Consider the following 27,059-nt stretch of genomic DNA (forward strand, 5'->3'; position numbering starts at 1 on the left):
CCAGGCAGCGTCAGAGGAGCAGGAAAGCTGATGTTTTGGATCGGGAATTCAGAAATTTCTGAAGAAGGGTCCCGACCCGAAATCTCAGCTTTCCTGCTCCTCTGCTGCCTGGCCTGCTGTGTTCCTCCAGCTCCACACTGTTATCTTTTACTGCTTTTAATAAACTTGGTGAACTGGCAACTTCCAAGGATAGTTTTGAACTGTGGTTACAAATTATGTGAAATAAAATTCCAGCAGTAACTGGATATTTTTCATAAATTAAACTCTCGTCACAAAATCCTTCATGTTACTATTCAGTTAAGAGCAAATTCTATTAACTGTCTTTCTGATGAACTGGTGGCGGCAAGTACTGTTTATTTCTGTGAAACACAAGATATGGTATTTAATGCAGCTTTTAAAAACACAACATCTCTCAAACAGTCAAAATAATGTGAAACACAACTAAAAGTAGTTATGTTTTATATTAAAACACTTTGTGCCAAACGCTTCAAAACCTCACTTGGTCTTTTGGTTGTGGTAATTAGGTAGAAAAATACAAAGCAAATGATTCTGCATAATCTTGCTCTGGGCCCAAGCCTTTTAGATACCATTGTCCACAGCAAGCAAATGTTGATGGAAAGAAAAAAAAGTACACACAAAGAAAGCTAAAACTCATCCTCAGCAAGAAAACAGAAACTCAGTTCTTTCATGTGAAGAAATCTCAAAACTTCAGTATTGGGCATTATCACTAAACTCACATTTCTGTCTACATGAGATAGCTTATTTTCAGGTTATCGTGAGATGGAGGTTTAGAGCAGAAGATGTATCATGTAAAATCATTGCTTTTTTTGCACTAGAAAGTTACAATAATCACAGACTACATTTTATAGCCTAACTTGACATTCATTGAGAAAACTACTTTATGATAGTAAGATAGTTACCTCTATTCCTACCGTGTCCCATACTATATTGTTTTATTTATTTAGGTTCAATAAATCTCTTTTTCTTGTTCTAGTCATTTCATAGTCATTTTGTATTAATTCTCTTTCTATTTTTGTAAACCTTTCTGTAAAAGCTACATTATTGAAATCTGGTTAGCACATAAGCACAATTTTTTTTTCAGAATTCTAAATACAGACATATTCACAAGTACTATTTGCCATTATTCCTAGCTATTTGCTTGGAGCTTAGCTGGGAAACCCACATAAAAGATAATGAAGGATGTATTTTGTTTCTGTTCAGAGACAAAGATTGAAGATCTGTACGCATTTGAGCTACCTAAGAAGGTTTATGAACCGCTGCCACTTGTCCATCATTCACCTTTGATTTATCGATTGACAACGAAAACAGAGACAGTTGGCAAATACATTCCAAGCTATTTTCAGGTATATAAAATAAAATGGCTTGTATCAAAGGTAAGCCGGTAAAAGAACAATGAGTACTGTTGATGGAACTCAAGTGAAATACTAACCCTTTGGCTGCTAGCACTGTGAACAGACAAGGCATCATGATTTGTTGCCTAATAAATTAGAAGGAAAACAAATTATTATCATGCCAGGTTAATCCATTGTTGTGAAAATGAAAGAAAAGAAAGAGAGTTTTAAAAAAAAAACAAACCATGTGATGTCGACTAGGCCTATAAGAATGCTTGGCACGCTCTGTATTCTCCTGGGAGGAAGACAGTGAACAGGATCAGAAACACAAATGAATATACTAAACAGCAAAAACAAGTATTTCAAGTGAATCTACAGTTTATTCTGTGCAGAAAACAAAGCAAAAATATATTTAAGATGTATGTACAAAAATGCTCTGAAGAAGCAAAGCAAACAGTCTATATAAAGACTAGTAGGTTATAGGTTAGAATGTTCGTTAAACCACAAGGCAGTTTTAGCATTTTATTTCTTTAAAATTTGCTTAGCTTAAAAAAGCAACACAATCATTGTCAAATTTATAAACCCTTTAATTCCAATAACAATCCTTCCAACAAATAACAATCAAATTAGCTGCTGCACTTTGTCATGAACTGACTGCAACAGAAACTGTCAACGTACTTGGGAAATTTAATTAGCAATAATCATCTTAACACTCATGCTGATGGGGCTCTCACCTCCATCAATATCTGCCCCAATTTTGGGAAACGGCTGTCAATCAATACACACCATAAGCCTATGATTCTCACTGCTACTCTGACAACACTTCCTCACATCCTGCTTTCTGTTAAAAACTTTTATGACCCAGTTTCTCCATCTTGGTCACGTTTGCTCTGACTATACCATCTTCCCTAGTAGTGCTTTGCCCTAAACCAAGGGTTTCCTTCCACTGTAGCCAACATGGGATCAACAACATCTATCCCATTTCCCACACATCTGCTTTCAACCTTGCCAACCTCTCTAAACCACCCACTCGCCCTCAGTGGAAGCATCGTCTCAGCCTAATACCTCTACCAAGCCTAACTTCACTCATCAGAAGGGACAATAAAGTGTGATTCAATCCACCAAAACTCCCTCCCACATAATGCCTCCTCTCTTCCTATAGTACATTGCCATAAATATTCCGCTTACATTTTTTGCTGATTTAACAGTGTTAACCAGCTTAGATCATAATGTCTTAGATATTGTGGACAGCAGTTTTTTGATATTTCTCACTTTTCCTATTTGCACCTTCTCTAACTTGGGTTCTGAAACGTTTTGGTTGAAGGATGCCTTTTAAAGTGAATTAGCCATGAACCCAATTTTGATATAAAAGGATAAACATCTCGAACACAAAAACTTGTGAATCTAAAGTTTCTGTTAACAGGAATTGTTTAGAGATTTTCAGGCAGTCCAACACTGAGGTGAACATAGGTGGGTTGGTTACATGAAAGCCTCTACATTCCGATTGTTGAAAGGTACCCTTACAAGTTCAGCAATATACCAGCCGAAGATTTCGCTGTGCTTTAACTTTCTGCTCTTCCTAACATGATTTTAGATTCAGTGGCTCTAATGAGGAAAACCACTTCAGGTCCAACTCTTCATAGACTGCCTACTCACCGCAGAGCTGCTGGATGTTTCAGAATGATTCTCCTCTCCCTGTTTAGTGGCTTATCTACACTGGAATATCACTGACATTTTACAATTAGGAGCACAGGAAAAGGAGCAGGCCATTCAGCCCCTCAAGCCTACTCCACTGTTCAGTAAAATCATGGCTGATCTGCAGTCTAACTCTAATATGCCTGCCTTGGGCGCATACCCCTTGATACTTTCACTGAACAAAAATGTTCACATTTAAATTTAACTATCAAATTAACATTGACTGCTGTTTGAGGAAGACAGAGTTCCAAACTTCCACTACTCTTTGCTCATAGAAGTGCTTACTGACATTTCTCCCGAATGGCCTGGCTGTAATTCTTAGACAGTGCCTCCTCATTGTAGGATCTTCAACAGTGGAAGTAGTTTCTCTATCTACCCCTGTTTCTCCCTGTTAATATCCTGAAGAACTTGACTATATCATTCCTTAACCTTCCAGAGAACAAGAGTCTAATTTGTATAATCTCTCCTCATAACCCCTCAAGTCCAGCTATCATCCTTGTGAACTTGCATTAAACTCCCTCCAAGGCCAAAACATCCTTTCTATGACGTGGTGTCCAGATCCGCTCTCAGTACTCTAAGTGGGTCTAACTAGAATTTTGCGTAACTGCAGCATAATGTCTGCATCTGATACTCCAGCCCTTTAGATATGAAGGCCAGCATTCCATTAGCCTGGTTAACTATTTTCTGCACCTATTCGAGGCATTTTAAAAAGCTACATACCTGCACCCTCAAATCTCATTGGACATCCACTATATAACTTCGTAACTCCAAAAACACAAAAAAAAATCCTCATCTATTCATTTTCAGTCTTAAGTAGATAACCTCACACTGGCTCATATTAAAATTTTTCTACTGAAGCGCTGTCTATTCACGTAATCTATCAATATTCTACCATTAAGACACCTCTAGTCATTGCGACACCAGCTTTAATCTGAAACACAGACACAGACCCAGGAGTCTCTCACTCATTGTCATTATAAACTTTTGATTAAGATTGATGTGGTGGTTGCAAATTTACATTCCCAGTAATACATTCCTGGTAGCTCTGGGTTCTCGACTCTCCTCAGAATTCTGTCAGAGGCGCAGCTAATCCAATTACACATCCATTCCTAGAACAATTTAGCCCAATTTCTACAATGGCAATGACTTGCTAATGTCTAGCTGGACAAATGCATCAGGGCTCCAACAGAGAATTTCCTTGGGCACAAACACTTAACTGTGGCAGCCTTGCGGTTGAAAGAAATCAAACTAATATTATGAGCACACAACCTGCAGTATCATATCAATACAACCAATTTAGTTTACCTTGCTGGTCCCCAGATTATCCCACTCAAGCCAAGTGATCTGCGAACCCAATTTGAGAACCATTGTACTTTGCCTTCTGTTTCTTGGTGTGTTCTTTCACCTGTTCCATTTCCTTTATATTAGTATGCCCTTTATTATTTAACCTCTCTTCTCTTTCATGGTGCCTTTCCTGCTTTTGTTTGATGTCCTCCCTCCCTTTTCCAGGCTTCAACTGTCTCTCCAGATAAGGACGATCATGTTCTGAGAAAAATCCAAGTGTCACAGGAAATAGTTGATGGTTGAGAAATTTGTTCATTCACCTCACAAGGCTTGGGTAATTTTAGTCTCTCTAAGGTTTTATTCATAGTATTAAGGTTTACCAACAGTAGTAAAACTTAGATTGGCTGGTGAGCAGTCTTTTATTTTTCAAAACCGGGACATTCAATTGGGGTATGTAGAACAGGTATTCAAACAATAAGAACATGAGCACAGGCAGGACAAGATACATGAAACTTTATTCGTTAACGTAATTAAACAAACATTATAAAGACAGATGAGGAGATGTGTCGCAGCTACAGAATGTGGGAGCTCATGGACATCAAGAGATATAAGACAAACGCATCTGCAACAAATATCTGCAGCTTGAGGAAATCACATCAGTTACTGAGATAGAGGCCAAGCTGCAGATATAGTGATCTGTGGGGGGAAAGTCATGGGTAGGCAAAAACATGGCAGAATGGAATACAATATGAAGAAATCTCAGGTTATCCACTGTGGTGGTAAAACCACAAAGCTGTCCTACTGCAACTATACACAGCCTTGGCAAGATCATAGTGTACAGTTTTGGTCTCTTTACCTAAGAAATGATCTACTTGCCAGAGGGAATGCAACAAAGGATCACCAAAATAATTCCTCAATTGGAGGAATTTTCCTCCAATATAGACTAAGTCTATATTCTATGGACTTCAGAAGAATGAGCGCTGATCTCATTCAAACATACAAAATTCTAATGTGGATCAGCAGGATAGATGCAGGAAGAATATTTCCCTTTCTACCAGTGGGGAGGGGGCAGAATGTGGTGTGGAAGATATCTAGAGGCAAATATCGAAGTCTCAGGATAAAGAGCAGGCCATTCAGGACTAAGGCACAAAGGAATTTCTTCATGCAGTGCGTTGAACTGAATTCTCTGCACCACAGGACTGTGGAGGCCTGGTCGTTGAGTCAGCTGAAGACTGAAAGTGACAGATGAGAAAGATCAAGAAATACAGGCTAGTGCAAGAAATCAGTAGTGAACTATATGATCAGCTACGATCTCACTCAGTAGCAGGATTTTTTTAAAGGCTGAATGGCCTCTTTTTACTCCAATTTCTAACATTCTTATGCTCCCTGGACATTTTGTTTCAAGAAACAGTCACACCCCTTAGGATAGGGTCATCTGATTTGGTCCATAGTCAGGAACAGGAGGGTGTGATTCTAAGCGAGGCTGGTCTGGGATCAAGGTAGCAGAAGAGAGCTTCAAACCTTGCACCTGTCTTGTGGTTATGAGGCTCCTGTTGCCTAACTGAATGAACTGATCATGAATCCAAATAAGTAGGGGAGGTATTATGAAGTAGTTGTAGTCTGGGACAGTATAGATAGTGTATAGCCTGCTGAGGGTGATAGCCTGGAAGATTTACTGTCTGGTGTCAGGGGTCAGGATTACTTCTCATTCAAACTATCCAAATCCATCTGCATCCTCATGACTTTTCATTTCAACTAATTGTAGAAACTTTTGCTATCCATGTTTCCATGCCTAACTCACTGTATCTCAGCCTAATTTCTTCGTAAATATTTTATTCATCATCTGCCTTTTTTTTTATAATTTATCCAATCACTCGATACGCCACTCATCATTACAAAATTTTATGCTTTCTCAAGTTTGATCTTGTCCTTACCAATTCTCCTCCACAGATGCTGCCAGACCTGCTGAGCTTTTCCAGCAACTTTGTTTTTGTTCATGTCTACACAGTTGCCTTACTACTCTTACAGCATTGTAAACTGATTATAAATCTCAATCATATTGCAGTTGCTGCTACCTAGGGACACCCTTACTCTGGAAGCATGAATAAATACTGCCTCATTAAACTAGACTTGGTATTATGTAATCAGCTCTCTGGTTGGTTCCAGAATGGACTGCTCTCAGAACTCTCTGAAAAGCATTTGATGAGCTCCTTTGTCCCGGCTACACTTACAATTTTTCTAGTTTGAAAGTAAATTAAAATTATCCATGATTATTGGCATCACTATATGACAAACAGCCAAGATTTTTCATATTTTGTCCCACTATAACTAAGGAAGTAGGGAGGGCTCAAAACTCAACATTGAAAGTGAGGCAGGAAAGCAAAACAGTGATATGAGAGATGGTTTGTAAAAAAACTGATTCTTGCACAGTTCAGTAGCAGACTGTCAATAGTACAGCTCTCACGTTCCCCAATACGGACGGCAATTATCTATGAACTTCTCTCACCCCAATCTTTGAACCTCACATCTGTTAGAGGATGTGACAACTGGATTCTTGGAAAATTACGGGAGGTCTGAACAGAGTCAAAGTTAATTTTTTTTTGGCAATCCTATTGTTTTGTTTTTGAGGTTGCAATAAGCAGAAGGGTGACCAGTCAGTATGGTGTATTTGGATTTTCAGAAGTTTTTTTGCGAAGATCTCGCACATTACAACAATGGGCTCTGGGTAACATACTGGCAACAGACTGAGAATGGATGACCGGATGAAAACAGTAAATATAGACAAGTCATTCTTAGCTTGACAACTTGTGATGAGTGGGGTTCCTCAGGGATCAGTACTTGTGCCCCAGCTGTTCAAGATCTGTATCGACGATTTGGATATGGGGCCCAAATTCAATACTTTCATGCTTTGGGATCATACAAAACTAGGTGGTTGAGAGTTTTTGACAAAGGGGTTTTTAACAGGCTAAACAGGCAAGATGAAATACAAATGTGAAACATATGAAGTTATTCACTGCGGTGAAAAACAAAAAATGCACAGCATTTCTTAAATGGTGAGGGACTGTGAAGTGCTGACATCCAAAAGAGGCCTTAGCGTTCTCATTGATGTCACTGAAAACTAACATGCCATCACAGCAACAAATAAGGGAGGCAAAAAGGTATGTTTGCATTTACTGCAGGAGGTTTTGTGCATGGGAGTAAAGACTTGCAACACTTTTATACAGCTTTGGAGTAGCTTTTCTTTGTTCATTCACTGCATGCTTTGTGTGTATTTTGGTCTCCTTATTGACCGAAACATAATCCATTTAGTCAACCTCTTTGAACATGTCATGACAGGTGGGATATGACCATGGTCCTGGCCCACAGGCAAGGACACCACCATTAGGACAAAACCCCATACTGCCACTGAGGTAGTGCATCAAAGGCTCACCAGATTGATCATTGCCCAGTTCTGAGAGGAGAATGGGCTTATATTTTCTACAATTTAGAACACTAAGAAGTGATCTCATTGAAACGTCCAAAGAAATTAGAGGGTTTTATGGGGTAAATGCAGAATGGATGTATTCCATGGCAAATGGGTAGAAAGGTTTCACAGACTTCAGCTACACTGTTCAGAGGTGATTAGAGACGGACAACAAATGCTGGCTATGTTTATGATACTCAGATCCCATAAAACAACAAAACCAAAGGCAAATAGAAGACAAAGACCTATGCTAATTTAATCAGGCTCCTTGATGAAATAAAAGGGACTGATCAGGTTGATGATGATGTGGACTTGACCAATAGCAACAACTTATAGATTCATAGGAGTTGTCCAGCATGCAAACATCCTTTGGTGCAACTTGTCCGCACCTGCCAGATACCTGGTGCCACCTGCCAGTATCTGGCCCATATCTCTCCAAACCCCTCCTATTCATGTACCCATCCAGACACCATTTGAAGGTCATTATTGTACCAGCTTCCACTATTTGCTCTGGAAGCTCATTCCATGTACACACCACCCTCTGCATTAAAAGGTTGCCCCTTGGGTCCCTTTTAAATACGTCTCCTCTCACTTTAAACCTATACCCTCTAGTTTTGGACTCCCCTACCCTGGGAAAAACACCTTATCTATTCACCCTATCCATGCCCCTCATGGTTTTATAGACCTCTGCGGTCACTCCTGGGAAAATAGCCTCAGCCTTGCTCGAAAGCTCAAACTCTCCAACCCCAGCAATATTCTTGTAAATCTTTTCTGCACCCTTTCAAGTTTCACTACATCTTTCCAAAGGAGGCAGACTAGAACTGAATGCAATATGCCAAATGTGTCCTCACCAATGTCCTGTACGACCACAAGATGACATCCCAACTTGTTTTGATGCATTGTATTCATCTAATATCTCAAAGTGCATCGCACAAGTGTTATGAAGCAAAATTTGACATCTAGTCACGAGGAGATATTAGGACAGATGACCCAAAAAAGAAACTTAAAGGGAGGAGAGAGAAGAGGACGAGTGTCATGACATAACACTACAGCATCTATTCTAGGCACAGCCAACAAATATTGAACAATTAAAATCAGGCATAATCAAGTCGTCAGCTGTAGAGGACCACATATGTCAGAAGGTGGTGAGGCTGTAGAAGATGAAGAGATAGGACATGCATCGTCATTGAAGGACTTTGGAGCAAAGATACCAGCTTAAAATTGAAGCACTTCTTTACAGACAGCCAAAGTAAGTCAGTGAGCATACAAGTATTAAGTAAAATGGAACATGATTCCAGACATGACACAGGCAATTTTGGATAGCCTCAAGTTTAGGGGGCACTGATTAGCAGTGTGTTGGATAAGTCAAAACGTAGAAGTAACTAAAGAATGCACAGGAACATTTCTCAGTAGACCATGAGCTGAGGGAAAGACACGTTGAGTAATGTTATGGAGGGAGAACTAAGTGAATGAGAAAAAGTAACACAGTAGTCAGCTTAGCTAAATTACTATCAGCAGAATTCAAGTACAATTTTGGATAGATATTTGACTATGATATAGAAATCAAAAATTAATGGTAATGTTCAAACTTTCAGGGTGAAGGGAAATGGTGTTTACCGTAGACTGAAGCAAATGGTGTTAAGAGTGACATCATTATGAATTCATTCTGATGATTAAGCTAAGAAGTCATAGGATAAAGTATTATGCCAGAGTATTTGGTTTAATTCAGCACGAAGGTATGAAAGAAACGTCAAGTTGGAAAGGAAATAGAACCTTGGAATGCATACTTCAGTGAAACCTCAATTAACTACTATTCAAGTATTTAATATTCTCTTCCAAAATTTGAGGTGACATAAATTTGAAGCTGCTGAAGAGAGAATTGTAGATAGGTATCAGTAATGGCTAATTTTTAAATTAGAAGGTTCTCAGGCCCTACTCTGCAAATCCGAATATTAAGTCTCAGCTGACACTTCAGTGTGGCAGTGAGGTGACAACGAAAGGTTGTCCTTTGATTGAATCCTTGAACCAAAACCCACATGCTCTCTTATGTGAGCGACACAATCCTCAGGTAACATGTTTAAGTGAGAGCTCATGTGAAAGCCAAAGCAGAGTATTTCCAGGCTGTTAAACTATGGAATTATTAAACTATGCATTAAGCTGAAAACGATTCAGCTATCAACTATATATCTTCAGCAGTGCCCCCACTTGAGTGAGGAGGCCCACGTTAAAGTCCCACTTGCTCTAGAGGTGTTTAGTAACATTTCCAAACAAGTTGATTTGAAAATAGCCATTTTCAGGGTCAATTAGTACAGGAGATCCTGCCAGGTATTTAACTTCCACCTCACTTGGACAGACAGCCTATTTTTATGCTAATTGTAGCACCTCAGTTTCTGCCCTGATGCAAGTCAAGGCAGTAATTAACATTCACAAATCTGAATCAATGCGTTACGGATCTTTAAGACAGAACAAGCTTAAAAATGAATCAAATAATTACTCTCATATTCCAGAAGCTGGTATTTGCTCCGATTAGATTCTTAGTGGCAGGTCTATAAATAAACTGAAAGCTTATTACTGTCAGCTGAATATCAAGTCCTCGAAAACTAAATTTAACCTTCAATCCTGTTGGGCACTACAAATACTGGAAGGAAAAATTATTCCTTAAACACCCTTGTTGTGCCACTCAGACCTCTGCCTGCAACTGACTGCTTAAAAAAACAAGTGGTCATCAAGATATTAACAGAACTGAAAAAGGGCTATTAGCAAAATGACTGAAGTCACTTTGGGAACTGCCACCATGATTTGGCATTGTTGTGTAAGTACAACAATATCCCTTCTGCCTTATGTCCATATTCTGAATGGCAACTTAGCTGTTTAGACATGTAGGAGTTCACATCTAATGAAACGAGAAATGCCTAAGAACCTCTGCATTTTGCAAAAAAGCTAGCAAGCATGTGGAACAGATTATATGCACACATTGTGGAACAAAAAAGCCTTAATGGATTTCAAGAAATATTAGACAGGTTATCATATAAAGCTCAGATTAGAAATGTTCTAAAAGATACTGTAACTTTGACTCATTTTGTGATGGCTTACTGTGCTGAGTAATTGAATGCTCAAGTTTTAAAACTAAGGAATCATTCCACAAGTTGGTATTCATAACATAAACATGTAAATTATCTGCTCAAATCCTCAACACTAACATCTCTTCTATGGATCAGATAATCTTGTTGATTAAAACCAAGATCCTCATGCCCAAGAGCAGAAATGAGTGACATGTCACAACCTCATGAAAACTTTCATTTGGTTTTATTTGCGCATTTTGTACTGCAACAGCTGAATGCTGCATCTTAGTCACGATATGTCAATCCGTTAGACCAATTAAACCAAAACCAACTTGTTAATTCAGACAAATGTACTATAAATAAGCAGGTGCACTTTTTAAAATGCATGTTAGTAATTAAGCATCAGGTATTAATGCACACCAACACCAGGCACCATACCATCCACTGGTGAATCTCTCCCCACTTCCTACCAGATGAGCGATAAATCTAAAAAGGTAAGGGCAAGAGAAAAAAAATTCCATTTGAGAAATACTCAAGTGTCTAAAGTACCATTAACTCAGATCAATACTAATAGAGAAAACAGAGCTCAGATTCTGTTTCGACAATTCTTCCAAGTTCAGTTTGTGAAAGGTGTGACATCAGTAAGTTATCAAGAGAGATCAATCTTCAGTCTTAGACAAAAGCTGCAGAGGTGGTGAATGGTTTGCAGATGAAATCATTCAAATCAGTTTCAGAAGGTACACAAATCATGAAATCAAGGCTCACACATTATGTCACTAATACAAATGTCAGCATAACAAAAATACAATGAGACAGCATAGACTCAATGGGACAAACAGCACCCTTCTATACTTTAAATAACCCCCATAACTTGAAGAGTATTCAGCTGTACTTGAATACTATTATCTTCCTGTATGAAGGCATTTGTAGCATAGTCATGGCTGCATATGGACAAGGAATCTCTTGTTGCTGAAAATCATGGGACTAGTTGCTACTTCTGCTTGGACAACAGACAATGCAAAAGCGTGCAAGTAATAATTTTAATACACACCGGTAGTATGGTTACCCAAAAAAATAACGTCATGTATTTAACATGTTAACTAGAGCATTGCCAATTTAGTTTAAAGGTTCAGGTTTTCATTGTACAGTTATTTCTGTATTGATAGCTGATCAAATGTGGTACAATTAACTGTCAGTATCACCCAATTATGGCTACACCAAAATTGCCACCTCAAGTCAAATAAATTTCATGACATACATTTGGCACTAATGATAACATCAAGTATCACAACTAAATCACAAAATGTCACATTTCGAGCAAAAACTAATTCAGGACTAGGAGGTGGGAACAGTCAGTATAGACATCCTTATCTCAGTCCCTAAATGGTCTACCCTATATCCTGACACTGTCCCCTGGTTCTAGACTCTCCAAACAGGAAAAATCATCCATGCATCTGGCACATTCAGCCCTGTTAGAATTTTGTACATTTCTCTCCATTGCTAAAATTATTTCAACAAATAAAGCTAACATTGTAAATGAGCATCAGGTTAAACTGCCATAAGTCCAATGCATGAAAACATGAAGCAAGTGCCCAATCGTGATACAGGTTAATCAAAACAAATCAACTTTTGATTTCCAAGAATGGTGAAGGTACCAAAAATCAAAACCAATTCAACCAGTCTGATGGTATAGTTTTCATCACGAAACAACGGAACCTCAAAAATTACATAATTTTCAGCAATCATTTCATAGCACAGGACAGGATAGGAGGCAAAGGAGGGTGGATGCTGGAAATCAATAAACATAAACTGAAGGAACTGAGCAGGTCTAGCAGCATGCATAGACAGTGAAACGTAGCTGACATTGAGTCCAGTATGAATCTTTATCAGAACTGAAGGGTGCTGAAAAATGTTACTTTTCGTACTTTTGACAGAGGCAGAGGTCCAATGCAAAAGACAAAGGGTTGTTACTGGTGGACCAAGAGAAAAAGGATGTAAAAAGGGCATATATTAAATTGAGAAAAGGGACAGATAGGGAAGAGAGAGATCCTCTCTAAGAGCAAGTGAAAACGACTAACAGGACAGGGATGTGCTTCACGTGTGAACCTGTGGGCAGCAAGACAGGGAGAGAATCTAACAAAAACAAACAAACAAGCATAATGGTCAGCTTCTGAAGATGCTGTCAAGTTCCCAAGATGAAAATGAGGTGATCATCTGGTGACCTCCTAGTTGCTTGCCATTTCAACACATCTTTTAAACTCATGCTAACATTTCTGTCCTGCGCCGACTACAATGTTGTCGAGACACACCACCTCATTTTCTGCTTTAAGATTCAAACTCTTGTGAAGCAAGAAATTTCTCCAGTTTCTGGTTGAAGTTGCCTCTACACACAGAGAAACAGAATCACAGAACAAGGTCATTGGCTCATCATGTCCATGCTTGCTCTCTAAGGGTAATATGGGAAGTTTCCAGGCTTTACCCTGAATATTTTCAGGTTTTACTCTGTCCACTTGGTCAGGATCCTTTGTGAACTTGGAACAGGTCAATTAAACTTCCTCTCCAGCTTCTCCTCTAAAGGGGATACCAGCTTCAGAATCTCCAATTTATGTAACTTTTGTAGCCTCTAATATTTATACTCACAGAGTTATAGAGAAGCACAGAACCGAAACAGACTCTTCGGTCCAACTCGTCCATGCTGACCAAATATCCTAGATAAATCTAGTCCTATTTGCCAGCAGTTGGCTCATATCCCTCGAAACCCTTCCTATTCATATACCCATCCAGATGTCTTTTAAATGTTGTAATTATACCGGCCTCCACTACTTCCTCTGGCAGCTCATTCCATACATGCACCATCCTCTGTGTGAAAAAGATGCCCGAGGTCCCTTTTGAACCTTTCCCCTCTCACCTTAAACCACATCCATATCCCTTCTCAAGTGTGGTGCCCAGATTTAGACATAACACTATCAACTTGAGCCTAAATCGATGTTTGGAAATATTTGCTGGAACTTTCTTGTTTTGGTGTTCTATTTGTGAAACCCAAGATACCATATGCCTAGTTATATGCTTTCCACAAATTTTGCCTACCAAGCTTTAATTCTGAGTTACCTGGGCCAGATTTGTTTTCGCACCTTTGAAACGCAACTTTCTGCAATTGATTTTTACTCCAGATCTCCCCCCTCCTCTTCAATTTCTACTCTAAATCTTGTGATGCAGGGCTCACTGATTGCTGAACCTTCTAATACAGAGTTGATTTTCTTGATCCATATCATGTGTAGAACAGATCTAACAAAGCCTCCTTCCTCAATTTTCCTGAAACATGTGTTATAACAAGAATATTCTTAAGAATACACATTCTAATCTCTTACCCATTCTGTACTTCGTTAAATATAGACCGGGATCGCAGTGTCAAGTCCCCCATTCTAATTACTTTTGAGTTTTTGCATTTCTCTCTATTCTCTAACCACCAATCAGTGGTCAAGATATTGATAGTAGAACAAGTCAGCAAGAAATTTATTCTAGCATAACGATGCCACTATTTTTCAAGGCTCTAATATGAAAATTCAACTCTAGACCAATCCAGATAGCTTCATCTCCACACTAATACTCTCTCAATCACTTGTCACCATTCCCCTTTTCTTTCCTTCTCTATCATTTGCTAACACCTTCTACCCAGGAATATTTAGTAGTATCCAGTCCTAACCTCTATGAGCCAGATTTTCAATATCACATGATATTTCCTCCTTACTCTCTACTACTCATTAATGTTAATTGCCACACTTAGTGCATTCACATACACGTACAGTCAACCTAACCTCAATCGCATCGCAATCCCGTTTACTCTTACTATACTTGGAGTTTCAGTTTTTTTTTCCACTCTCGTAGTATGTGCCACTCAATTATTCGTGCACTTTTTGTCTTCTGGCTCCCACTACTGCAGAAGAATCATTTTCGTTCAAAATCAGGTTTGGATACAATTATGCATACATCCAGTTTTGAAGCAACATATATGGTGTCCATTTCATGGTGCAAGATATTTTTTGTTATTTTAAAAAGGTGGTCCTTTGGCAAACTATGCAGCTCTTGTGGTGCATTGGCAGTATCCTACCTTTCAGCATGAGGCAGAGGTTCAAATCCCACCCTTTCCAGGGATGTATAGGTTGATTCGAAAATAGTTTTTATTTGTACCTTGTACTTTGATACACATTTGTTGTAGTCATATTCTGGAAAACCGATGTGTACCAGGCTATTGCCAAAAGTTATTTCTTGGAAGTCTGAGAACTGAAAATATTAAAAAGGTTCTGTGCAGCATTGTGCTTGAGCAAAAGAGCATTCTGTTTCAATCAGCAACTTCATTAAGTTATCTTTGACTCTCCAAAAATTACTTGAATTCATACATGCAAAATGGAAAACATACACATGCTATTTTACGAACATGGAACAAGAGTACATCACTCGGCCCCTTCAAGCCTGCTGTGCCATTCAAGGTAATGGCTGATTTGATTTTAATTTCAACTCTACATTCCTACATATCCCGTATAATTTTTAATCCTCTTGATAATGAAGAATCCGCCTTAAAAAATATTTTAAGACTCTGCATCCACTGCCTTTTGAGGCAGGGAATTCCAAAGATATTCAACCCTCAAAAAAAAAAGTTTCCTCATCTGTTTAAAAGGGTGCCCCCTTATTTTTAAACGAGAATCCTCAGTTGTAGGTTGTCCAAAGAGAAACATGTTTTTGACATCCACCCAGTAAAATCTCCTCAGCATCTTTTATGTTTTAATTAAGTCACCACTGACTCTTCTAAACTCCAGGGATACAAGCCAAGCCTGTCTTACCTCCCCTCAAGGCTTGTGGGTATTCGTATAGTAAACTTGTTTTAATTGCTTCCAATGCATTAACATCTTTCAGAGTACAGTGACCAGTAGTGTACACGGTACTCCAGGTATGGTCTCATTGACGTCCTGCATAACTGAAGCATAACCTTCCTATTCTTGCATTCAATTCCTTCATAATAAAGCATAACATTTTATTAGCTTACTTTTGCTTTCATTCCAACTCTTGGAATATTAGCCTAGCAGGTTATTTGTTGTACACTAGTCACACAGTGCATTTTTTTCAAAGCATATCCAAACTGAATGAGTAAAAGACTTGCTTCCATTAATAACGAGCAACATTTTTGAATAACACCTTCAGACATCTTATACTGAATGCAAACACTAAACTTATTTACAATGTAAGGACTTGCCCAAGAAAGTAATATTTGCATATATATACACCAGTCGATGTAATCTATAATGTTCAATAATCCTCCACAATTCACCATGCAAACTGAACGGAACAAATACTCGCTTCTGTTTACAATAGCAATTTCAGCTATACTGCGCCGAATGCAATAATCTGCAATGTCAAGAGTCCTCCACTGTTCTCCAGCCCATATGTTGTAGTTTGAGAGTAAAACTTATCTTATTGTACCCACTGATATGGTAAGTTACATTTGTAGGTATGCAAAATTTATAATTTTAAAATAAAAGACTGGTCATCCCGATGTGTCAGCATGGAAACAAAGACACTTAAATGGAGACTACCACATGGTTCAGCACTATTCTGTCCTGGAAATTCAAACTACACAGAATAAACTGTGTCAATAGGGCAGAATTGCAAAAGAACATTATCGGTTTCTGATTCCCAATAGTTATCACTGACTGTAGAACGAACCCGTCTCTGCGTGGGTTTCCTCTGGATGCTCTGGCTTCCTCCCACAGTCCAAAGGTTAGGGGAATTAGCCATGCTAAATTACCCATAGTGTTCAGGGATGTGTAGATTAGGTGGTTTACAAGGGGACGTTCTGAGGAAGGGTCACCGGACCCGAAACGTTAACTCTGTTTTCTCCTCCACAGATGCTGCCAGACCTGCTGAGCTTTTCCAGCAACTTTGTTTTTGTTACAAGGGGACGGGTCTGGGTGGGATGCTCTGAGGTTCGGTGTGGACTCGTGGTACTGGAGTGCCTGCTTCCACTCTGTAGGGATTCTATGATCTAAGATGAAGCATGCTGAAATTTTGTGTTATATGTCCTGATTGATAAGAACTAATTTAGGAACAGCGTATCATCTTTGAGTTGTTATCGGCTATTTATGATGGAAAATGGTTTCACATAAGAGGGTGAAAGCAGTGACTCAAAGTGTTTGCTAGTCTCCGTAATGGCACTGTAGCAGTTGAACAAGCATTATGCCTTTTGAGCTGGCTGTGCAAATTTGAGTTGAATGGAAAAGGTGAAAATAAAAACCATAGCCACAAGTTCAAACCTTAAATTATTCCCTCTATGTTGCATTTTCTACACTACTAAGTTGGCAACATTCTGCTAAGTGAAGGAACATTTGTATTCTGCGAGTTAACAAATACACAGAAAGGCTTCTGACTGATGCGGTTTCTCATAAATCACAGCTGACTTTGTGCTTCCAATCACAACTAAGCGGGTGGAGAAAGTGAAGCCTAAAGCTAAACCTGCCATTCTAGATCTCTGTTAATCTCATGTATTGCTACAAGTAAGACCAGAAAGACTTATGATAGACACCATAGATTTACCTGCAGCTCACATTAACACATTTTCATGGAAGGGATAAAAAAAATCATGTGTGCGCGAGCTTACTGATTTGGTTCAACAAGGTCTTTGTCTTCCTGTCTCAGACCAACAGAGCTTCACTTCTACTTTAAGTGACTGCCTGAAGTGTGTACATGTTTTTCTTGGTCATCAGCTCAGTGTTTCCTCCAGCACTCAGAAACTACACATTTCAACACGATTACGTTTGCTTGTACCTCTTTTTGCTGTCGCTCCAGTTCTTTCATTCGGATATCTCGAGCTTCTGCTCGGGCTGCCCGCTTAGCTGCAAGCCTGGCTTCTGCCTACAAAAAGTAAATTTAAATTTGTTAGCTCTGTGCTATGCAGTAGCAGAAAAACAAGGAGAAAACAGAAGAGTTCACATGTGTCACATTACATAATAATCTATTTGTACTGAAAGCAGTTTCCAGGATGTGTAAAGCAGTGCTTCCCAACATTTCTCCCCCCGCACTGTGACCTCATTTTGAGGCTTCAAATTTGTTACACAAGGAGCTGGTGAAGATGATCTTGGAGTGCTGGAGGTAAGCAGACCCCCCACTATCAGAAACCTTGGTCTAAAATTTCAAACCTCATTTGCAATTCCAAGCTAATTTGAAAATGAAAAATTATGATACATTGTAATCAGCCATTGGAATTTAAATTATGACAGATCAAAATGCACTCAACATCTAGTATTGAGAGAAATCGGGTCTGAACAGATGTGACATTCAACTTGGATTACTTTTGGTTAACTGCTGGTAGCAATTTTAACATATCAGAAGACACAGAGCTGCTTTATAATTTGTGCAAGACATACAGAAAAACATCTTAAATCATTTCTTTATTGTGGGGCTAAGAGTGTATAATTTTAAAACTAGCATTAAAATATTTGGTCCGGGAACAGCGGGGCTTGATTTACAGGTGTGCTGCCCCAATGGGTCATAATACTCCAACACTTCCTTCATTGAATCAATTTACAATAACGCTCCAGCTGATGGTAAGGCCAAGGAGGGGGAAAATTGAGATGGAACTATGTTCTGCTGATATCTTTAATCAGAGCAGCCTCCACAACCACAAATATCCAGGTTTAAATTATTTATATCTTTGGTTTTTTTTTTCCTTAACACTACTGTGCACTCAGCTTGAAGACACAGGACAAAAGTTTTAAATGCAGCTTCAGGGTTTTACAGCCACTACTAATAGTGGAGACAAAAAGCAGCACGTGTGATACTATCTCAACAACTTTGACACACAGTGCATGTTGCATTCAGTTTAAGGCCACTTTGCATGACCACAAAGACAGAGGGCAGACTGCCACTCAAGATGCTATTACCTGTTAAAGCCAACAAGTGATGCTCCATTTTTTAAGACATTAAAGTTGTACCAAGTCAGTGAAGTAAAACCACTTACAAGGAGAACGTGATGGAAAATAAAATGAACTGAACACCCGGCTTTGCAGGGATACAGCAAATTTCATGTCAAATTTATGCATGAAACAACTGGGCAGCTCAAGAGGTTGGCAAAGTGTAGTGCTTTGATGTTTCCTCACGATTTCTGCTCAGTTATCAGTGCGAACTAGTCCGAGTTGCCGACTCAAGAATTAATTTATCCTTCGTAGTGCTCACTTACAAAATTGGCCTCATGTAGAAGTCAGAAAAGTGAACATTCTGTCAGTTCATTTTCTTGTAAAAGCACACATACACTAAATTCTAAATTAGAGCACCTTCAGTCCATGACCAACACATTTGCGATTAGACAAATATCCATGGAGTTGCAATCCAACATTAATTACCTGTATCGTTACTGACTAACAATCATTTCAGAATGGATTCACGTCAGTTTAAATTGAATAAATTGATCTACCCTGGCTAACTAAGACCCGGAGAAATATTTTTTAACTGAGCAGTTCAGGAACATTATTACACATCTCTGGAATAATTGGGTCTTGAACCAGAGAAGGTTTATAAGAATGATCTTGGGGATGAAAGGCTTGTCATATGAGCAGTTGAGGACTCTAGGTGTACTCAATGAAGTTTAGAAGGATAATGGAGTATCTCATTCAAATGTACAGAATACTGAGATCCCTGGATAGACTGGATGTAGAGGAGATGTTTCCACTAGAAGAGACTAAGACCCAAAGGCACATCCTCAGAATGAAAGGATGACTCTTTAGAACTGAGATGAGAAATTTCTTCATTCAAGGGTGGTTGATCTGTGGAACTCATTGCCAGAGGGCTGTGGAGCTTAGACATTGATTGTACTTAATACAGGGAGAGATCGGTTCTTGATTGGTAAGGGGTCCAAGGGTTAAAGCGATAAGGTAGGAGGAAATAGGTTGAGAAGCATATCAGCTATTATCGAAAGGAAGACCAGACATGATGGGCCAAATGGCCCAATTATGCCCCTACATTTTATGTCTTAATTGCTAAGATGTTTGCTTTTTACTTGAACTCAAGGATAAGTTAGGAGGAATTGAAGCTTTCTCCTTATATTAAACTAGTGGAGGACATGAAATGAGGAAGAAACAAAGACTCTGCCAAGAGACAAGCTCAGCAAGGAGGCAACAACTTGACAGATAGAATTTAAATGTGGAGAAGCCTCAGCTTATTCATTTTAGTCAATAGAAAAAAAATCTCAAAAAAAAAAGTGTAAAACCTGTGAATGATCATGTACAAAACTTGGGTGCGCTTGTCTAAGAAGCACAAGACTAGCATGCAGGTACAGCAAGCAAGTGAATCAGAATCACACAATACAGGAGCTACACTAAATCTACATGAGTCTCACAGCCTTGAACGTTGACATTTCAAGTGCTCATCCAAGTACTTTTGAGACAGCAAACAGCATGTTGGCCCTTATTGCAAGCGGTTTGGAGGACAGGTATAAAGTAGTCTTGTTGTGCATGGAAGAAAGATGCTAGATATGGTCCTGTGTAATGAGACAGGAATAATTAATGACCTCATAGTTAGGGATCCTCTTGGAAGGAGTGATCACAGTATGGTTGAATTTAGAATACAGATGGAGAGTGTGAAGATAAAATCCAATACCAGGGTCCTGTGCTTGAACAAGGGGAACTACAATAGAATGAGGGAGGACTTGGCTAAAGTAAACTGAAAACAAAGATTTTATGGTGGGACAGTTGACGAGCAGTGGAGGACTTTCAAAGCAATCTTTCAAAGTGCTCAGCAAAAGTATATTCCAATGAAAAGGAAGGACTGTAAGAAAAGGGGTAATCTGCCATGGGTGTCTAAAGAAATAAGGGAGGCTATCAAATTGAAAGAGAAGGCATACAAAGTGGCCAAAAACAGCATGAAACTAGAAGATTGGGAAAACTTTAAAGGTCAACAGAAAGCCACAAAAAGAGCTAAGGAAAAGTAAGATAGAACATGAGAAAAAACTAGCACAGAATATAAAGACAGATAGGAAAAGTTTCGTTTTATATATTTATAGAAAAAGAGTGGCTAAAGTAAACGTTGGCCCTTTACAGCATGAGAAGGAGAATTTAGTTATGGGACACGATGAGATGGCCGAGGCATTGAACAGGCATTTTGTATTGGTCTTCACAGTGGAGGACACTAATAACATGCCAGTAATAGACAAAGAGACGAAGGTAGGTGAGGACCTGGAAACAATCATTATTACGGAAGAGGTAGTGTTGGGCAAGCTAATGGAGCTAAGGATTGATAAGTCTCCTGGCCCTGATGGAATGCATCGCAGGGTACTAAAAGAGATGGTGGGAGAAATAGCAGGTGCACTGGCGGTAATTTTCCAAAATTCGCTGGACTCTGGGGCAGGCCCAGCAGATTGGAAAACAGCAAATGTGACGCCACTGTTTAAAAAGGAAAGTAGACAAAAGATGGGGAATTATAGACCAGTTAGCTTAACCTCTGTAGTGGGGAAGATGCTGGAGTCTATTATCAAGGAAGAAATAGCAAGGCATCTTGATAGAAATTGTCCCGTTGGGCAGACGCAGCATGCGTTCATGAAGGGCAGGTCATGCTTGACAAATCTTTTGGAATTCTATGAAGACATTACGAGCGAGGTGGACAATGGGGACCCAGTGGATGTGGTGTACTTAGACTTCCAAAAGGCCTTTGACAAGGTGCCGCACAAGAGGCTACTGCATAAGATAAGGATGCATGGCATTAAGGGTCAAGTATTAGCATGGATAGAGGATTGGTTGACTAACAGGAAGTAAAGAGTAGGGATAAATGAGTGCTATTCTAGCTGGCAGTCAGTGACTAGTGGTGTGCCTCAGGGATCGGTGTTGGGACCGCAATTATTTACAATTTATATAGATGATTTGGAGTTGGGGACCACGTGTAGGGTGTCAAAGTTTGCAGACGACACTAAGATGAGTGGCAGAGCAAAGTGTGCAGAGGACTGTGAAACTTTGCAGAGGAACATAGATACATTGAGTGAGTGGGCAAAGGTCTGGCAGATGGAATACAACGTAAATAAATGTGAAGTCATACATTTTGGTAGGAGTAATAGTAAAAAGGATTATTACTTGAATGGTAAAAAGTTGCGTGATGCTGCTATGCAGAGGAACCTGGGTGTCCTTGTGCATGAATCACAGAAGGTAGGTCTGCAGGTACAACAAGTAATTAGGAAGGTAAATGGAATTTTGTCCTTCATTGCTAAAGGGATTGAAATAAAAAGCAGAGAGGTTATGTTGCAGCTGTACAAGGTGCTGGTGAGGCCACACCTGGAGTACTGTGTGCAGTTTTGGTCTCCTTACTTGAGAAAGGATGTACTGGCACTGGAGGGGGTGCAAAGGAGGTTCACTAGGTTGATTCCAGAGTAGAGGGGGTTGGCTTATAAGGAGAGACTAAGTAGATTGGGATTATATTCACTGGAATTCAGAAGATTGAGGGGGGATCTTGTAGAAACATATAAAATTATGAAGGGAATAGATAAGATAGAAGTAGAGAGGATGTTTCCACTGGCAGGTGAAGCTGGGACAAGGGGGCATAGCCTCAAGATTAGAGGGAGCAGATTTAGGACTGAACTGAGAAGGAATTTCTTCACCCAGAGGGTTGTTAATCTATGGAATTCCTTGTCCAGTGAAGTAGTTGACACTACTTCAGTAAATGCTTTTAAAAAAAAAGTAGATTTTTTTTGAACAATAAAGGAATTAAGGGATACGGTGAGAACGCAGGTAAGTGGATCTGAGTCCACGAAAGGATCAGCCATGATCTTATTGAATGGCGGAGCAGGCTCGAAGGGCCAGACGGCCTACTCCTGCTCCTAGTTCTTATGTTCTTATGTATGTTCTTTGCTCCAATCATACAGGGTACTGGTGAAAACAAATCTGTACTACCAGGACATGCACACACAAATTAGGAGTAGGCCATTTGTACTCAAGCCTGCTCTGCCATTCACTAAGGCCGTGGGCGATCAGAACTGTAGCCTCAACTCGGCATTCCTACCTACCCACAATATGCTGTGACTTCATTGTTATGAAGTCAAGCATCTATCCCCACAGCCTCAAAAATATTTATGACTGTGTCTTTTTGTTCTGGAGAAGACACTTCCATAGGCTCACGACCTTTACAGAAATAATTCCTCCTTGCCTTTATATAAAATGAGAAACCAATTTTTAAACTGTATTGACTTATTCTTGGGTTTAAGGGCTTATCTTATGAAGAAAGCTTCAATGGATGAGGACGCCATCCATTGGAGTTTAGAAAAAAAAAATCAGTAAACATTCTCATTTAAACACAAGTTCTTGACAAGACGGAGATAATAGGAACTGCAGATGCTGGAGAATCTGAGACAACAAGGCATAGAGCTGGATGAACACAGCAGGCCAAGCAGCATCATAGGAGCAGGAAGGCTGACGTTTCAGGCCTAGGCCCTTCTTCAGAAAATTCTGAAGCTATTTTCTGAGGAAGGGTCTAGGCCCGAAACGTCAGCCTTCCTGCTCCTATGATGCTGCTTGGCCTGCTGTGTTCATCCAGCTCTACGCCTTGTTGTCTCTCTTCGTGACAAGACGTCAGTTTGGATACTCGGAGACAACACAGCGTGGAGCTGGAGGAACACAGCAGGCCAGATAGCAGAGGAACAGGAAAGTTGACGTATTGAGTCAGGACCCTTCTTCAGAAATGGCCCACTGTGTTCCTCCAGCTCCATACTGTGTTGTCTCTGACTCCAGCATCTCCAGTTCTAGCTGAGTGATTTGGGTACTCGGACCTTTTTTTTGGTGGGGGAAGGGAGATGTTTGGGGGTGGGGAGGATGAAGAGACTAGAACTAGATGACATTGTTTAAGAATAAAGGGTGGCCCTTTCCAAAGGGTGCTGAGTTGTTTCTTTCCTCTCTCCAAGGTCTGAGCCAGTTTTTTTCTCACCCCATGCGTGACCCTCTTTTTAAGGGTCATTTGAGTGTGGAAATAAAGAAGAAGCTAGGTCTTCAATTTCACTTCAGCTCAGTTAGATAGACTTTTGATAGAAAGGGCAGAGTGTACACAAGAAAAGAGAGCTCAGGCCATAACTAGATCAACTATGAACTTATTCAATGGGCGAGCAGGCTCAAAGAGTAGAACAGCATACTCCTGCTCCTATTCTAATGTCTCCTAAAGCTAGTCTGTCAACAAGGGGAGGATATCCTTTCAGCATCCATCCTGTCAAGTCCCCACAGGATGTCAGATGATCCAGTAAAAGCACATCTCAACGCTTCTAATGCAGGGTCAACTGTCCAACCTATCCTCAAAAGCAAACTCCTTCATAACAGTAATCAGTTGGGTGAACGTTCTAATGCAATTATGTCCTTTCTTAACAAGGGAACAAGATAGGATCTCATTCGTGCCCTGTACAACAATGGCATACAAATGGGTCAGGATTTTTGCTATTCGCCTTGCAATTTACTTTACTTTCCCAAATCACTTGGTATGGTATACTTGCATACTAACTTACCGAGTCCAGGTATCCTTTGAGCCTGCTGTATGTGTAGACTGGGTGGAAAAGTAGAATCAAGGCAGGTCAGGCATGACCACATTGAACAGCAATGCAGACTTGGGGCCCAGTACAGTGTATTCCTGTTCCATTCTTATTATAGTAATGAAGTTCATGAAGGAAAAGATTAAGTACTAAAATGACGTACCACTGCTGGTATGTGTCCTTTGTGCATCTTGACAGATAAGACTGCTGGAAGACATTGCTCAAAGTGGAGGATAATTTGGAAAACAGGATACTTCGTCTGTCTGGATCCGTGAGATGGGTTTGGTGGCTCAGTGGTCAGCACTGTGGCACATTGTCAAGGACCTGGGTTCAATTCCACCCTTAGGCAACTGTCTGCGTGGAGTTTGTACATTCTCCATGTCTGCATGGATTTCCTCCCACAGTCCAAACATGTGCTGTTTCAGTGGATTAGCCATGCTAAATTATCTGTAGCGTTTAGGGATGTATAGGTTGGGTGGATTAGCAATAGAAGGCGCAGGGCTACGGGAGTCTGGGAAGGATGCTGTCTGGAGCATCAGTGCAGATTCGATGGGCCGAGTGACTTGCTTCCACATTGTGGAATCCATACAATGAGCTATGGAAAAAAAGTTAGCAGGGTACAGCACAAATACCTTGATTGTAAAGGATGGCAACTTAGCAATTATTTTGACAGGTTTCAAAGACTGAAGCAATAACAACTCAACTTACATCAACTAAAGGCAGAAATGTACCATGCATCAAATTTGTGAGCATTTAGAGGTTAATGGACCAATCAAACCAAGACAACAGGAATTTAAATGTTCTAAAAATTGTCTCTCTCTCAGATTTGGTCACTACTTTGATTTGGAGAATGCCTTTGAACAGGAAAAAAGATTGAGAGGTTGGAAGCAGCATACCTCAAGGAACAGTGCACTTTTGTTCACCACTATTATACACATACCACTCACATTGTTCAATATTCAAATTTATGAGAATTGTGGCTAACTTCATAAAGAAACAGACCATGACCATCTAAACATGTACCAAATTCAAAATAAATCAAAATATTAATATCAAAGCAAAATACTGCACCTGTTCAGAAATATGAAATACAAATATCAAATGCAAATGCACAGGTCAAGGAACATATACAGGAGAGAGGAACCAAGTTAACATTTCAGATTAATGAAACTCTTCCAACATTCCCAAGAACTCTTCCCCACACAAGAGCCAGTAGCACAACATCAGCAATTTTTACCTCTTACATACAGACAGTCTAGTGTTCCAACCACGCTTCAAATGATTTACTCCTACTAATTTCTATTTAGAATACTGCATTCACGTTGATGATACAGTCAGTTATATAGAATGGAAACAGGACCTTTGGCCCAACCCCGCCAAATTGAGCAGGTTTCCTAAACCGAACTTGTCCCATTTGCCCGAGTTTGGCCCATATCCCTCTACACCTTTCCTATTCATTTCACTGTCTAAATGTCTTTTAAATGCTGTAATTGTACCCACCTCTCCCACTTCCTCTGGCTTTAGGGAATACCTCCAACCCTTCTGCAAGTATGACTGTTTCGTCTCCCCACCTGCCTTTCTATCCTCAGCCTCCACCACTGTTCCAATGAAGCTCAATGTGAGCTCTAAGAAGACACTTCATTTTTCAATTAAAAGATGCCCGGCCATTTGCACTCAATGTTTTCGACAATTTCAGATCATGACAGCTGTGATAATGTGTTTCTTCTGTTTCCATTTACATCTCAAAATCTAGGGCATTTTTTAAAAACTCGTTTACATCTTTTACCTTACAACAGCAACTTTTTACAAAGTTTAATTTCATTTGCCTTCCACCCAATCACAACTTGAAGTTTGTTTATAGCTACCCCTGCTGTATTTCTAAATACATCCCATTCTGTAAGGTTATGAATCTGAAATGTTAACTTTATTCCTCTCTCCAACAGTGCTGCCCTACCTGCATTGCTTGCTTCAAACAAAAAAGGCACAACATTTTGAGGAAAAATGAGGAATGGAAGCTCATTGCAAAAGCATGGAATTTTTTGGAGGAACAGAGAAATTAAGAGCACAAACACTTTTATTAAAAAATCAACAGTAAGTTGATTAAAAGTTCAAAAGGTGAGAGCTACAAATAAATTTAACTAAGTTAGTAGCTTTTTTTTTATATAAAATCCAATAAGAAAAACAGACCCAATAAGAAAGTTCTTTTAATCGGTCAAATTAACAAAGTTTAAAATGGTTAGTGGCATGTTGGATTTTATAGGTGATATTAACCTTTACAGCACATACATTTTGGGAATTTCTTTAAGTTTAGCAAAATGAAATAAGTCACACAACCTGTGCTGAAGTTTGCCTGAGCAAGCCTAGGTGGTTTGCTTGTTAGAGATTAAAGAGGACCCAAACTGTTTTGCTGGGTAGAAGATTTGAAGTATATATGCTTTAAGACAATGGTAGCATCTTGCATGCTAACAATGGATTCTAAGACTGCTAAGTCCCATAAAAAATTTGAGAATGTCGGGCTGTAAACAATTGTGCTTTAAACTGTTCATTTTGTTCCAAATTGAGACAGTCAAGTTTTCAAGGACAGCCTATCAGGATTTCAACCGAGGGACACAGGCTACATTGTCATGGGGATGAAATTCAAGAGGAAAAAGGCTAATAAAATATCCCTG

General features: G+C 39.5%; 1 protein-coding gene across 1 annotated transcript in view; it reads right to left on the reverse strand.

Annotated features, from left to right (window-relative positions):
- The window catches only part of LOC109937420 (leucine-rich repeat flightless-interacting protein 2-like), a 78,081-nt gene extending 53,501 nt beyond the window's left edge, over positions 1 to 24,580 (reverse strand). Inside the window, exons 1-5 of the mRNA XM_048595626.1 lie at positions 24,554 to 24,580; positions 17,673 to 17,759; positions 11,295 to 11,342; positions 1,597 to 1,647; positions 1,451 to 1,498 (exon numbers count right to left, since the gene is read on the reverse strand). Of these exons, the coding sequence (XP_048451583.1) occupies positions 1,451 to 1,498; positions 1,597 to 1,647; positions 11,295 to 11,342; positions 17,673 to 17,759; positions 24,554 to 24,580 (261 nt within the window). The remainder of the gene's footprint in view (positions 1 to 1,450; positions 1,499 to 1,596; positions 1,648 to 11,294; positions 11,343 to 17,672; positions 17,760 to 24,553) is intronic.
- Positions 24,581 to 27,059: the final 2,479 nt, after the last annotated feature.

This window comes from Rhincodon typus, chromosome 4 (genome assembly GCF_021869965.1).
Source record: "Rhincodon typus isolate 14 chromosome 4, sRhiTyp1.1, whole genome shotgun sequence".
NCBI classification, from domain to species: domain Eukaryota; kingdom Metazoa; phylum Chordata; class Chondrichthyes; order Orectolobiformes; family Rhincodontidae; genus Rhincodon; species Rhincodon typus.